This window comes from Dermacentor silvarum, chromosome 5 (genome assembly GCF_013339745.2).
Source record: "Dermacentor silvarum isolate Dsil-2018 chromosome 5, BIME_Dsil_1.4, whole genome shotgun sequence".
NCBI classification, from domain to species: domain Eukaryota; kingdom Metazoa; phylum Arthropoda; class Arachnida; order Ixodida; family Ixodidae; genus Dermacentor; species Dermacentor silvarum.
In genome coordinates this window covers 92,987,430-93,000,659 of record NC_051158.1, presented here as the reverse complement: position 1 = coordinate 93,000,659, position 13,230 = coordinate 92,987,430, and the positions used below count along the sequence as shown (strand labels likewise).

General features: G+C 48.7%; 1 protein-coding gene across 3 annotated transcripts in view; it reads right to left on the bottom strand.

Moving 5' to 3' along the window:
- Positions 1-13,230, bottom strand: part of LOC119453610 (rab11 family-interacting protein 4A) — a 256,371-nt gene that overhangs the window by 197,323 nt on the left and 45,818 nt on the right. Inside the window, exon 1 of one of the 3 annotated variants that reach the window (XM_037715668.2) lies at positions 12,900-13,196. The exons of 1 other annotated variant lie outside the window; for it this stretch is intronic. In XM_037715668.2, the coding sequence (XP_037571596.1) occupies positions 12,900-13,046 (147 nt within the window). In that variant the 5' untranslated portion in view covers positions 13,047-13,196. Of the gene's footprint in view, positions 1-12,899; positions 13,197-13,230 lie in introns of those variants that run through there. One more of the 3 variants, XM_037715666.2, reaches the window with a different exon arrangement.

Here is a 13,230-nt window from a genome sequence, read left to right as displayed (position 1 = left end):
AGGGGGGAGGGGGGGGGGGGGGGGGCATCGACTCACTCGATTTCGGCGCCAGCGTGAACTCGCAGCCAGATGCAGAAGCCGGAGAAGGAATTCGGTTCTTGGAAGCCATCCTCTTATGGCAGGGGACAATCCTACGTTGTATCAAGGAGAAGGGGCAGGGGAGGCGGGGGCTCAATTTTGTCAGCACAGAAGTTCCGGCATGCCTTAGAGAGGAAGAAGAAAGACGTAGGGGGGGGGCACGCGGTTCCGCTTTCTCAGAATTCGCCAGTGTTGTCTGTGCAATGGAGTCAAGTTCTTCTTGGATCATGCGTGGACGCTATAACGGACAACGTCAAATACCGCCAAATTGTCAAATTAGTCGTCTAGTGAAGTTCTCGTTGCCTCAGAACGCTAATACGGCATAGTTGTTGGCGCCGTGGCGGAATTGAATGATGATGGTTTCTACTGGCATTCGCTCTGAAACGGAGCGGCTAGCAAAAGTCACCATCCTGCTTGAGGTATAATCAAGTTTTACTACGCTTATTGCAGTCTAGCACTTTGCGTATGTCCCCTTTATATTCTCCCTTTTCATTAAAACGCCTATCTCTCTACTGGGCAGTTACCTATGCGTGTAACGTCCCCTGCTCTATCGATCTCTTCTTGGTTCTTTTTGTCTTTTCCCCACCAAAGCCATAAACGTCTCTCATCTCGGCTGCTAACCAGTTAATGCTTCCATGCCGCTGTGAATCCCAGTGCTTCTGGAAGGTACGTAGACGTTCCCTACGGTTCTTGATGCGTGAATATCTTGCCATTGCATCAGGATGCGCCGAGTCATCTGTGGACTTTTGCTGCAGCAGGCATCTAGTTACGAATGCATTCGCCCCGGTATGTCTTTGTGCTCAGGCCGGCAGCTTGCGTCTCGAATAGCAAGTCACTGACCCCGCCCCTTTGTACGCTATCGTACAGATTTACTCGCCCGGTTTCTTTATCGCGGCATTAGTAAATATCCATAAACGTTCGTGTTTCCAACCTTTACATCTGTTCCGTTTCTCTCGCTTTTCTCATGACGACACAGGGTTGCCTATTCACACTCGCAGTTGCCGTGTATTTGGCTGCCAACTTTCGACAACCTCCAGAACGTGCGACCACAGTTGTGCAGCAGGATTCACAACGTCCCTGGCGCAGTCCACGAAGAGCGAATCTCTGCAATGCATGCGTTTCAGTGTGACGACAATACGAACGACGCGAATAAGCCGGACAACATCAAGCAGATTCCACGTATATGCGTCTTTCGCTAGTACCAAACGGAGCTCGAAGCCCGCATACAGCACTATACTATACTGTTCTCGACGACGGCCTGGTTGCAAAACATCATAACGAGAGGGAGAAAAAAATGGAAGGAAAGAAAAGCGCCACACCCCGTTGTCCGAGCAACGCCCGGCACACCTGCAGTCCTGTCTCGGGTTATGAGTCGCGTCCTATAGCGACTCGAAGACCCACAGAGCAATTAGAAGCGAGAGAAGAACGACGAACAGACGGTTTGTGTGCGCGCATGCGCAGTATATCGAGAAGGGAATGTAGTTTCTCAACCAGTGCATATTAATAGACAACGGAAAACCGACTGGCATATCACAGCGGACGACAGTATACTATGCCAATCTCTTCCTCCCCTTTATGCTATCGAGAGTATAGAGTATAGCGAGTCCTGAGTGTTTCCCTTTCGTTTAACCCCCTTCTCTTATCCGTGTCGTTTATCTTAATTTTTTTGCCTACAAACCTCTACGAAAGGAGGTGACGTCAATTCAAGCTAGGGCTGCTACTGGGAACCTCGCAAAGTAACGCTTCCCTTGTACTCACACCCGACCCGCATAGCTTTCAATGAGCACATTTATAGACTGCCACCCTTGCAGGCAAACGCAGAGTGAGGCTTCTCTGTAGTAGATCGCCCTTTCAGTAGCGTTTCATCGGCGGAAGTATGTCCCAATGAGGGTGAGAATCGAATCATTTGCCGACACTTCCGGTTCCTGCAGTTTCTCTGCCGCACCTAAACGTCGCCGTAGCGACGAATTCATTGCCACAATAGAGTGTTAGATTAGGGGGACGCAAGCGTTGGGGGCCCCTATAGCTCTTGGGGCCACGGTACTGCGCATGTGCAGAGGGGTACTGCGCATGTGCAGAGGCGTCTGCACATGCGCAGTACCGCGGCCCCAGGAGCTAGGTGGCCCCAACGCTTGCGTCCCTCTAATCTAAAGCTCTCTAATGTCCCAAAATGCGGCGCTCTCGACTCTATATCTCTATTATCGCTTCCTTTATTGGTATTTTTATTGCGATATTTTTTAACTACACGGTCACTGGCGGAGAGTTCGCCTCGAGTGTCCTTGATGGCACGAGGTAGCACACCAGGGTTTATTGGCCAGTTGCCTGCTCTGAAAGTCCACGTATACTACGTTATGCCTGCGGTATAGAAATACTTTTCCAGATTCGCCACTATGGCCGCGAGCGGCGCTGGCTAACACTCCCGTAGCTAATCTTGTGCACATGCATAAACGCTCAAGGAATTGGATAATGAGAAGGTGGACGCTGCGGTATCTTAATTGATAAAGCATTGCACACGTAATGCGGAAGGTGTGGATTCGGCTCCCGTTTGAGGTAACTTGTTTGTTATTGTTTTTCTTTTTTTTTCAATCACTTTAATTCCCGTTTTTCTCGTTATTTCTACATTTCAATTAAACACAATACTTAATTTCCCCTATGTTCTCTCTCTAACTTCATTGCCTGTTTGCTTCATACGGTAACCAGCAAAAAAAAAAAAAAAAAGATATGCGAATCCCGCGCACACTGTGGGAATCGATCTAAGCGAATCTTTGTGTGCTGCTTGCTTTGATCGACGATAATTAGCGGTGATGTTGGCGACGAACGCGTAATTTCTTCAGCGTTTATAGTCCAATATGAGAGTGGAGATGAAGTTAGGAAATTCGCAGGCGCAAGTTGGAATACGCTAGCGCAAGACAGGGGTAGTTAAGTTTCTTCTCCTCCTCCAGGTCTTCCAGGCAGACGATTCTTCCACGAGTCCTCGTAGCCGTCCGGAGACACTTTGCACTCAGTGAGGCCAACTTAGAAATACATCAGTTTATTGCAGGACAAAGTAGCATACATCGACTAGCGGCGGCCGATTCTCGGCTCGCTCGCTCCCCCCCCCCCCCCCCCCCCCCCCCCCCCGTTTCATCTCTACACCCCCGTTTAAATCCCTTGCGAATTGGGGCGGGACTCTTGTTTTAGGTCCCCTCGCTCACATTCTACCAATCAGTTCTTTTCCAAGTAGGCGTGATCACCAACAATACACACTGTACCCGCCCCCAATTTCCAGTCCGGTTTTTGGAACACACCGACCAATACCACTTAAACGAACGCCACATGGCCCTCTTGCTCGAGGCTCAGATGCAATGGCATGCTCCGCGAACACATAAATCGCCCCGCGAGCCACTAACCCCGGACATGCCGCAGAATCGTACTCGAGCGCGGCGTTGCCGCGAGGTCTCCCGTTACATGCTCGGCGGCGTAAACTGTGTGTCTCCCACACCGCAACGGGAATGCCGCCACCACCGGCACTGCCTGTGTTTGTGTTAGCCCCCAAGAGCGCGCCTATATGCCGCTGAGTGACATGCGCGCTGTGAGGCGGCTGCTTGGCCTCTCGGTATACGTACGCTTCTCCGTTAAATGTCCGTATATCCTAGGCACCGCAGTGGAAGTGCGCTATCCTCAGCGGTCCCCGTCTCGAAAAGCAGCGCTGTTCTAAGAACCCAAACGACGTCGGCTGTGAAAGAATAAACAACCGCGCGAGTGTCATGCTTGTGGCCCCCGGGTGGCGTTCAATGCATGCAAGGCTGATTGGATCAGCCAACTTAACTGGGTTAATTGGAGATCGCAGCTAGGAGAGGCCTTCGTCCTGCAGTGGACATAAATATAGGCCGATGATGATGATGATGATTATGGTGATGATGATGATGATGATGATGATGATGATGATGATGATGATGATGAGTTGAGGTTAAACGTTACCTTGCTAGCACCACTGCTTCTTGGCCTGCGTAGTCCACAGAACACAATCACAGGGAGACGTGTTTGCTTGAGGCGTTGTTGTGCGTCATTGTTCGTAATCTCCGAGATGGTATAGAGCATCATCATTGCCTCACATGGCGCGTCGCACCGTGCCGGAAGTGTTAAACTGTAATTGCATTACGGGGCTTAATAATTAATTCAATTAGTTATTATAATTGTATGTATACATTGTATACATACATTCGCTGCGTAGCGACCGGACCGGTCCACGCTGAGGTCTAGTGAGATAGGGGGTTGATGGAGCTCTACGTGGCCTGATCCACCCCTACATGCCGGATTAATGTCAATAAAGTCATTTTCTCTCTCTCTCTCTCTCTCTCTCGGGCCCTCGGTTGCCATTATTCGTCCCTCTTCTGTATAACCACTGTTGACACTATACTCGCAGTGTCTTTCCCTATAGGCAAGAGCCGGCGGGGCCTTGAACCTGTTTCGGAAAACAACCCCCCCCCCCCCCCCCCTCCGAGGCCCGCTTTGAATTTTTTTTTCTCCCCTCCTTTCGTGCCAAACCACAAAGGAACGACCGCAGGCTTCAAGGCTTTTGCTCCGTTGTCTCGGCGGAGAGCGCGTGCCACGCACAGTGCGTGTCTGTGTTGGCAGGCTTCCCGAAACCGACATCCTGTCAGCGTGCGTTGAGTCAGCGGGCCACCTTCTTTATTTTGCGGAGCGTCTTGCCTGCGTGCAGTGAAGGGCGCGAATGAAGGCCGCAGCCAAAACGAAAAGACCACGGCCCACAACAGGCTATAACCTCCTATAAGACCCCCTTCCCTTGTACACATTTCACATTGCCCTGCGACTTTTTTCTTTTTTTTTTTTTCTTTTCCGTAACTCCCTCGGACGTGATTACGCAACGTATTCATTCTGGGTATGAAGTGTAGAGTGCATGTGTTAACTGTAAAGAAATAGTTTACTCATATTGTCATCCGCTTTCGAGGAATTTGACATAATTGATTTAGACCACTGTGTCGTCCCAGACGGCGGAAAGCACCATTGATGTGCGTTTAAATATCGCCGAGTTTGCGCGAAAATACCGGACGCGGCAGCAACTCGGCAATGTGCTCAAAGTAGTTTCATCTTCACCTTTGCGTTTAGGCAATGAAAAGCAGTTTTTACCGTAGCAAACCATGATGAGATAGTTATATTTTTGTTCCCGTACATGGAGACGCAGCTTTTGGCATCTAACCCAGAGATTTAAATTTTAAGAATTGTCCTTCACGTTCGTAACGTAACAGTAGACAACAAAAACCACCTTGAAGAGCGATTGTGTCCCGTCGTTGTATTCGGGTCTCAGGAGGATAACTATATAGGAGCCGCCTAACAGCGAAATTTTCGAATACGAACATTCGCAAGAGACAACGTTCGAATATATCGAATCCAGCACCGCGTAATTTCTCATTCCTGAACGACCTGGAGCATACTTGGAAAGGCAGCGTGCCGTTCAGTTTGGTAAAACTAGAAATCACGCTTATTTTCATTATTCGAGACACTTTATCGAGCAAGTGGTTGACTATACTCGTACGCAGGTGATGAGAAACAATTAAGTCGACCTTACGTTGTAGCCTCATGAACGATTACAGTAGCCAACGGAAAGAACAATGCGGCTCTAATGGGTGTACGCAGAGCGTTTTGTTCGTTAATGTAAAACTGTATACGTGTAATGCTAAAGCACCGCGCGTCACTTTCAAGGGACGCACATGAAGGGGGCTTCGCCGAGTAAAAAACTTCGTTTGCATTTTTGGAGGGAGGCGATAGTTTTACGTTATACCGGTCATTGTTACTGAATAGCATGAAACGACAGCGTAGGAAAGTCAGCTGCTCCCGAATATATCCTGCAGGAGAGTCGGTCGCAGTAGCGACGACTTGCGACGTTCTGTCTCCCTGTAGACTCCAATTAGCGCCGTTAATATGCACATCTGAACACAAGCGAATATTCGAAAATGCCGAAAAGCAAATTCTCATATCAAAGACAAACGAAATCAGCAAAAAAAAATATTCGATTGGCATTTTACACTTCCAATATTCCCACGCCTATATTTAAAACGGAACTAGCGATACGACATGCCAAACTAAACAGCGCAACAGATGCGCTGTTCGGGGACACTCAAGCCTCAGAAAATGCTACATCATGCCCAAGGTCGCGGGATCGAATTCCGGCAGCGGCGGCCGCATTTCGACGGGGGGCGAAATGGAAGAACGACCGTGTATACTGAGCTAACGGGTCCCCGTTAAAGAACCCCAGCAAAACGCATCCGAATTCGCCTACTACTGCGTGCCTCGTGATCTAATCGTGGGTTTGTCACGCAGAACCCCGTAATTCAATTCTTTAATGCAGCGAGAGCACCACAACACTCCACTCTTCATTCAGGCTTCGCGTCAGAGCAACAGAAGATGGTGATGGCCTCGTAAGCTGGCTTCCCTTCGTTCTCTTCTCTCGCGGAATCTGTGAACATCATCCGTTTTCAAACGACGTATAAGCGGTCACGATACGCACGTTTTCTTCCCGCTCAGAATGAATTATTTATCAGAGCACGACCTGTCTACATCATCTTTCTATACTGTGTGTCTTCTTTAACGCAATTACGTATACTTCTAGAAAACAAATCGCGCGTCAAACCGTCGCCGTTTCTGTCTACTCACGCTACCTTTGTTTTTTTTTTTTTTTTCTACTTCATCAATGGCTGCAGTGTGCAGACAGGCGACCTTGCGGACCCGCATCGGCCGCCAAGGCTTCGCACGCAGAATCGCTTCGCTCTCCTCCGTCTTCAGCGTGGGAACCCACATGGACTCCTGTCCTAACGGTCGCCGTATATACGGTGTCCAATCGAGCATATCATAATACTGCGCGCAGGACAAACGCGCGAACGTCGCTCTCCAGGCGCGAGAATGCCAGCGCCGTAATTGCGCGAATCGACACTATATAGGCAAACCCGGTCCGTTCTTGCGCGCAAGAGCCCTTTGAGGCTTTGGTATGCCTGATTATTATTGTATTCAAAGTGACAAGAATAATCGTACCATCTATCTATCTAACCCGCGCACATTAACGGCTCGCGCGCGCGATGCACAAAATATCGCTGTATTCATTCCATGCAGTCGCATTAAAGGTCGCACTCTTTGATCGAAAAGGGCACCAACGCATCCTAAACATTCCTCTTCTAAAGGTATAGACGCGCGAGCCTGGGTGCGCACTACTTTGTTTTTCGGTGACCCCAATGACGCGCGTCGTTCGCTAAAATCGCGAGTTAAGGAAGCGCTAAAGCCAAACGCTAAAGATGTTTCGATTGGTAAAACATCCTTGAAAGGCGGCCTTTTTATAATTGATTTGGCGTGTAAATACTGTTTATACGAGTGGAATGTATATTCTTGTTAAACTTTCCTTTCTTCGATCCCACACCGAATCATCGGGGCCAGTATAGGTCAGCGTGATGTCGCAGATTTCAAAGAATATATTTTCTCGCATACTGGCATATTAGCCGTCTTGGCACTGGAAAAGCTCTCGCAACTTGTTGGGTTGAGTCTCTGGTTCTCTTCGTGCCTTGGCTTCTGTTTAATGTGGCAATGCGGTTCCACCTTACCAATCCTTACTAATAAACAATTAACTATACATACCTGAGTGAACAGTGTAAAAAATCCACGACGTGGAAGTAAGCTGCTGCTTCAGATGGCGGTGCGGCCCGCCTTTCGTTCTTGCCTGCATGCTTTGTAGCTTACCAAGCGTCCTCTCACGGTAAGGATGGCTTTTTAGCTATTACGTAAAAGGCAAAACTAATTAATATACAGTTCTATTTAGCATACCATCTTTTGCATACATTTCATTACTAAGGAACGCATGCAAGTTCCAGCACGCGATTATTCTGCTTAAACGCTTCCATCTTTTAATACGAGTCGTACAGACTATAAACACTATACGCCAAGGCCCCATTTCCTCCACTGAACGCCACCGGATGACTCAATGGCGCGAAGCCCACGGTACCGATTTTCTCGCAATTCCACCAGCGTCGCAAGGTCGGGGATTAGCGATAGAGATCAATCAGGGCAGGACGCGTTCTTTCGTCGTCGTCGTAGGAGGATGAAAGGCTGCGTAATCCGCTGTAGGGCAAGGCCACACAGCGAAGTGCCCGCCAACATCTATGAATGGCAGTCGTAATATAGTAAGCGAAACATGACCCGAGCGACGGGAAGTCACAGCAGACGACAAGGGAACTTTTGGAAGGTCGTCTGCTCCCTCGCGTCCATCAGCTGTTTCTTTCTTGTGTATGTCACTATACGTGGATTAGTCGGTACATCTAACGTTAGTGTGTACGCAGTTTACGTGTGTGTGTGTGTGTGTGTGTGTGTGTGTGTGTGTGTGTGTGTGTGTGTGTGTGTGTGTGTGTGTGTGTGTGTGTGTGTGTGTGCGTGCGTGCGTGCGTGCGTGCGTGCGTGCGTGCGTGTGTGTGTGTGTGTGTGTGCGTGCGTGCGTGCGTGCGTGCGTGCGTGCGTGTGTGCGTGTGTGCGTGTGTGCGTGCGTGCTTGCGTGCGCTCGTCACTTTTTCTCTGCCCTTAGACTCTCTTCCCCACGTTGTCGCAGTACCGCGCCTTCCCCGCTTGTAGGGTAGCCAGTGAGAACTACCTCTGGTTAACGTCCCGACCTGCCTATGCATCTTTGTTTCGTTTCGTACTGTGTATAGTTCAATATGGGAAAAAATATATAACAAAATGTAATCGAAAACTATACCACACAGATAACCTCTCGTTGACCGCCACCGAAGCATTACCCTGGTCCTGTCCAGCTACGTGGCAGTCGCACATTTTTACATTTTGGCGCAAGTTACACATGGCATACACCTGATTCACATACAGGTATAACCGCAGGGCCTTCGTGGCTCTGGTTGTGGCCCGCTTTGCTTCTGCGCCCGCTGTGCTAATGGTTACGATGTTGCAGAAAAAGGAACGTGCAGAGTGTCCTCGACTTCGTTCGAAAAAGAAGTCCTTCCGCTCGTCGCAACGCTGCAAAAACGCCAGACGACCGGTCGAAGTGAAACGAACCTTTTCTCACGACCGATCGCGCCGCCAGGTGGAACAGTTCGTGTCGTGCGTTTCGTGCCTTCCGCCTTCCACGTTGTCCTTCTGCTGCTGCTGCCCCGTTTCGCGAGATTAAGACATGCACGTTCCTAGTATATACTAGGTTGCTCGCATACTTCCTTTAGAGAGAGAGAAAAAGAAAATGTCGAGGCAACGTAAAAATACGAGCGTGTGTATACGAGAATGAAACCACGTCATCGGCAATGCAGGACATGATTGAGCGCATAAGGCTTCAACGGCGAACGGCCTTGATAATCGTCCTATAGTGGATACGTAAACGGCGCGCAAAAGAAAAAAAAAAACAAAAAACGAGGGCAGTATAGTAAAGACAAATTAGAAACACGTGAGCGCCAAGAGATATAGGTGCCCTTGCAATGCTTTGGTGCTCGACTTGGTTACGCGGCGTTTACGTATCCATTAGAGCAACGAACCAACCAGCACCGATTACAGTTTGGATAATCATCCTTTCAGCGTAGAAAAGCTGTTTCGTGGGCCATGGTGGAAGTAGTCAGTAAAGGGATCTGCCCTAAACACCTTAAACCTTCAATGAAATCGATATTCTAGATGTGTATTACCACTTTGCGTGTCCTTCTGTGTTTCTTGTCATTTTGCGTATTGGATTGCCTTGATTGGTTGACTAGTGTCTGTCCGCACCGACTGCCCAATGTGCCGTTTTGTTACTGATCTTTTTTTTTTTTTTTTCTAGATTGCTGTTTACGCACGCTTGAGAAAGTGATTTATTGCCTGAACCGATAACCAAACCGACATTGCCGACATATCAAATTTCAACTAAACGCAGCGCTGGCTAATTTAGCTATAGAAGACCCTTGGAACCCCCTTATAAGTCAATCACGCAGGCTTTTTTTAAGCCTGAGCTTGAGTCAATGCATGCATCGAGCCCTGGAAGACGTGTTTCTCGAGCACCTTCGACTTCGATCGTGTTTAAGTAGCTCGCGTTTCATGCTTCCCATCCTAAATGTCTGTACAGAAATTATGTTGCTCTGCTTCTAATGAACTTTCTGTTGAGATGCAATTGAATATTACTCATAATTTTTGCAGAGGGATCGACCAATGTCAGCGTGGCAGGGATATTAGTCAAGTCCTCCAAAATTGTTTACAAACGTAATTTACATGCACGTACTGCAGATGCGCCTCGTGCATCTTCTGCTCAAGACTACGTTTGCCCGACACCTTTCTTTTTCTTTTTCCTGGCTGTTTTACCGCAAACTGTGCAACATTTAAATCAGAAGCTATGTGCCGTTATAAACCAGTTGCTGTGCCGAAATTCATGAATAAAGTGACTCGGTCACTCCATTTCTCTCTGCTTTGCGGCTAGTTAATTTACACTAAAAAATAAACGATAAAGGTAAAAAATATTTGCAATAAAGATACGATTACCTTGGTTCGACAAACTCCGCCCTAAAGATTCCAGCTTATAAAGTGCCGAAATTACTGCACGGCTCAGATAACTCAAAAATATTCTGCACTGTATTCCCCGATTGTCCTTCGTTTTCATCATATCGTTTCCGTGATAACTACCAATTTCATTTTGATACCCGAGGTTTCCAGTTCCTTTTGATTACAAGACTGTGTGACGGATGATGTCTTCAGATGATGTAATATTGACTACTTGTTTGAAATCGTCTATACGACGTCCTGCGCGCTGGCAAATACAAGTTATGCGTACCGATTTACATAAACGTACGCAGTCGTTCAACGACCCCCGCGGCGGTTATTTTATTTCACTGTTACTAAAGAGTTCGCTTTAACCGACCGCTAAAGCCCGGTTCTTCTTTTAGCCTGACCAACGACCGCCTAAATAAAAAGAAAACATAACCAGAACACCACTTGCCGAGAATAGGGGGGACTTTCCATTACGTCGTGAATATCGAACGAACATCTACGACCACAAAGGCCCAGAATCGATTACCAATAGGGGGCTGGCGGTCAGCGGGTAGGCTAGGTACAGCCAATAAAATAAGGAAACCACAGCGCACTTCACTACGCAAGGAAAATCGATGAACCGGTTTATCATAGACCGCATAAGTTAGCCTTCGCGTACTTCAATATTGCCACCCAAAGCGGAAATGTCGCGTCGCGCGAGCCATTCACGCAAAAGTCCCCCCTCGTATGCGGAAAATCAAAAGACCAGCCAAAACGAAACAGCAGGGAGGATTCCTGATAATACGCCAAAACACGTAAAACAAGAATTATTCCGTACAAATATGCTAATCAGGTTAGCACGACACGCCGATGGCAATCCGCTGTGATACAGAATGAGCGTTCGATTCCTAAGAAGGAGGGATACCAAAATATCTTCGCTTCACTAACCTTTCTGGTCCAGCGATTACCAAACCAGAGTGCCACCAATGGTAATTACTTAATTATGCTGACTTTGTGCCGCAGATTATCAGTTCTCTCCGAAATTTCGAAAAAAGTCAAAATAATGCCGCATATGCCAAGATTACATGTCTGAGCTGTAAATTCGGAGCCTGTCACCTAAGCGTGTTAAGTTAGTTAGGCACGGCATGATAACAACGTTTGAATAATTCGTACTCATTCCTCGTAGAATTGTATCTGCAATTTAGAAGTTCGAAACTCGATCCACAAGCTGCCCCCACACTGAATTTGTGACAAACGACTCTCGCGCATATTATGAAAATCTGGTTGGGGAATTTTATTGTTCTTTTATTCCTTCCTGGTCAAGTTGCACAGAATAGAAATTTGTCACTGGAACGAAATTCGGACCAGAGAGGGTTACTAAACAGCGAGCAGATCGCAGCGAATGCCGGCGGCACCTACTTGTGACGTCAGTACCAGGACGAGCAAGACGCGACGCGTAGGCCAAGTCAATAAAATCAATCGCTCGCGACGACCCGTCTACGCACCGAAGGGTAGAAACCGTTCGTCGATGCCGCCTCTATCAGCTGTGCAGGAACGGCGCGCCGCTGGACACATCGAACGATGCGAAGGGGGTGGATTTGCCGCATTGTCCGTCGCGCTTCATTAAAACAACGCGGCGAGAAAAGGCGCATCAATCTTATCCAGCCGGTTCGATGCGACAAGCGAAACAACGTGAACGATTCCCGCCGCACTGTCCGATCGACCAACGAAGTTGCCGAGCGACGCCGAACAAGTAAATCGGTAGATGTTTGCAGATCCGCGCGAATTCAGCGGGCGATGCAGCGAACGAGCAATTGCTAACGAAAATGACGAGGTTTTATTTCGGCAAACGGCTTCCCAAGCGAGCCGAAAGGAGCGCAACTTAGAAGTTGTGTGTAATGCAGATTTGTCACGCTTGTTTTGTACAAATTCGCTTTCGTTACTTCATACGCCAGCCTGACAGACAGAGCATTTTCTGAACTGGCGGAGCTCACGTGTCTTCCAACTTTCGGAAACAAACCGCGAGTGCCAGAATGAGCCCGCAGTTGCACTGGCGCGACGCCAGTAAAACATTAGCGGACAGGAAACGCGAGGCGAAATTGCCGCTGAGAACCAGACGAGTCGGGTCATTTTTAACTCATAACTACACCGTCCGACGTCTCGCATTCCGAAACAAGCCGTAACGGCATCGCGACGACTTCGACACGCGCGGTGCAGCGTGCTGTGAAGTCGGGTCGCGGTCTTCCCGGCAAAGCGCGCTCAACGCAAACAAATCTGTCTACGAAACGAGACAAACAAAAGTTTTGAAAAGTAAACCCACTGCGGACGACGACGGCCACTCGCGAATGACTCAAACTCACCTGTTCGCTGCCGGCGAAGTGTTCGCGGCCGAGCTGTCTCAGCTTGTCCGAGGTAATGTATCCACATCGCTCTTCGTCGCACAAATCAAACACCTGACGTAGCTGGCCGATGATCGCTTCGTCCGCGTCAGCCATCACGACACACATCACAGGCCCGAGGGGCCCCCACAGAGCACACACACAGTATCGACGCTGCCGCCGGAGCCGACTGTCAACCGTCGTCACCGAACGAGACACAACCGAGCGAATCGGCGGCGCGGCGGCGGCACGTCCGACTCGCGGAAACACGCCGGCGCCATTTTGCGAGGCGCACCGCGATAACTTTTTGGTC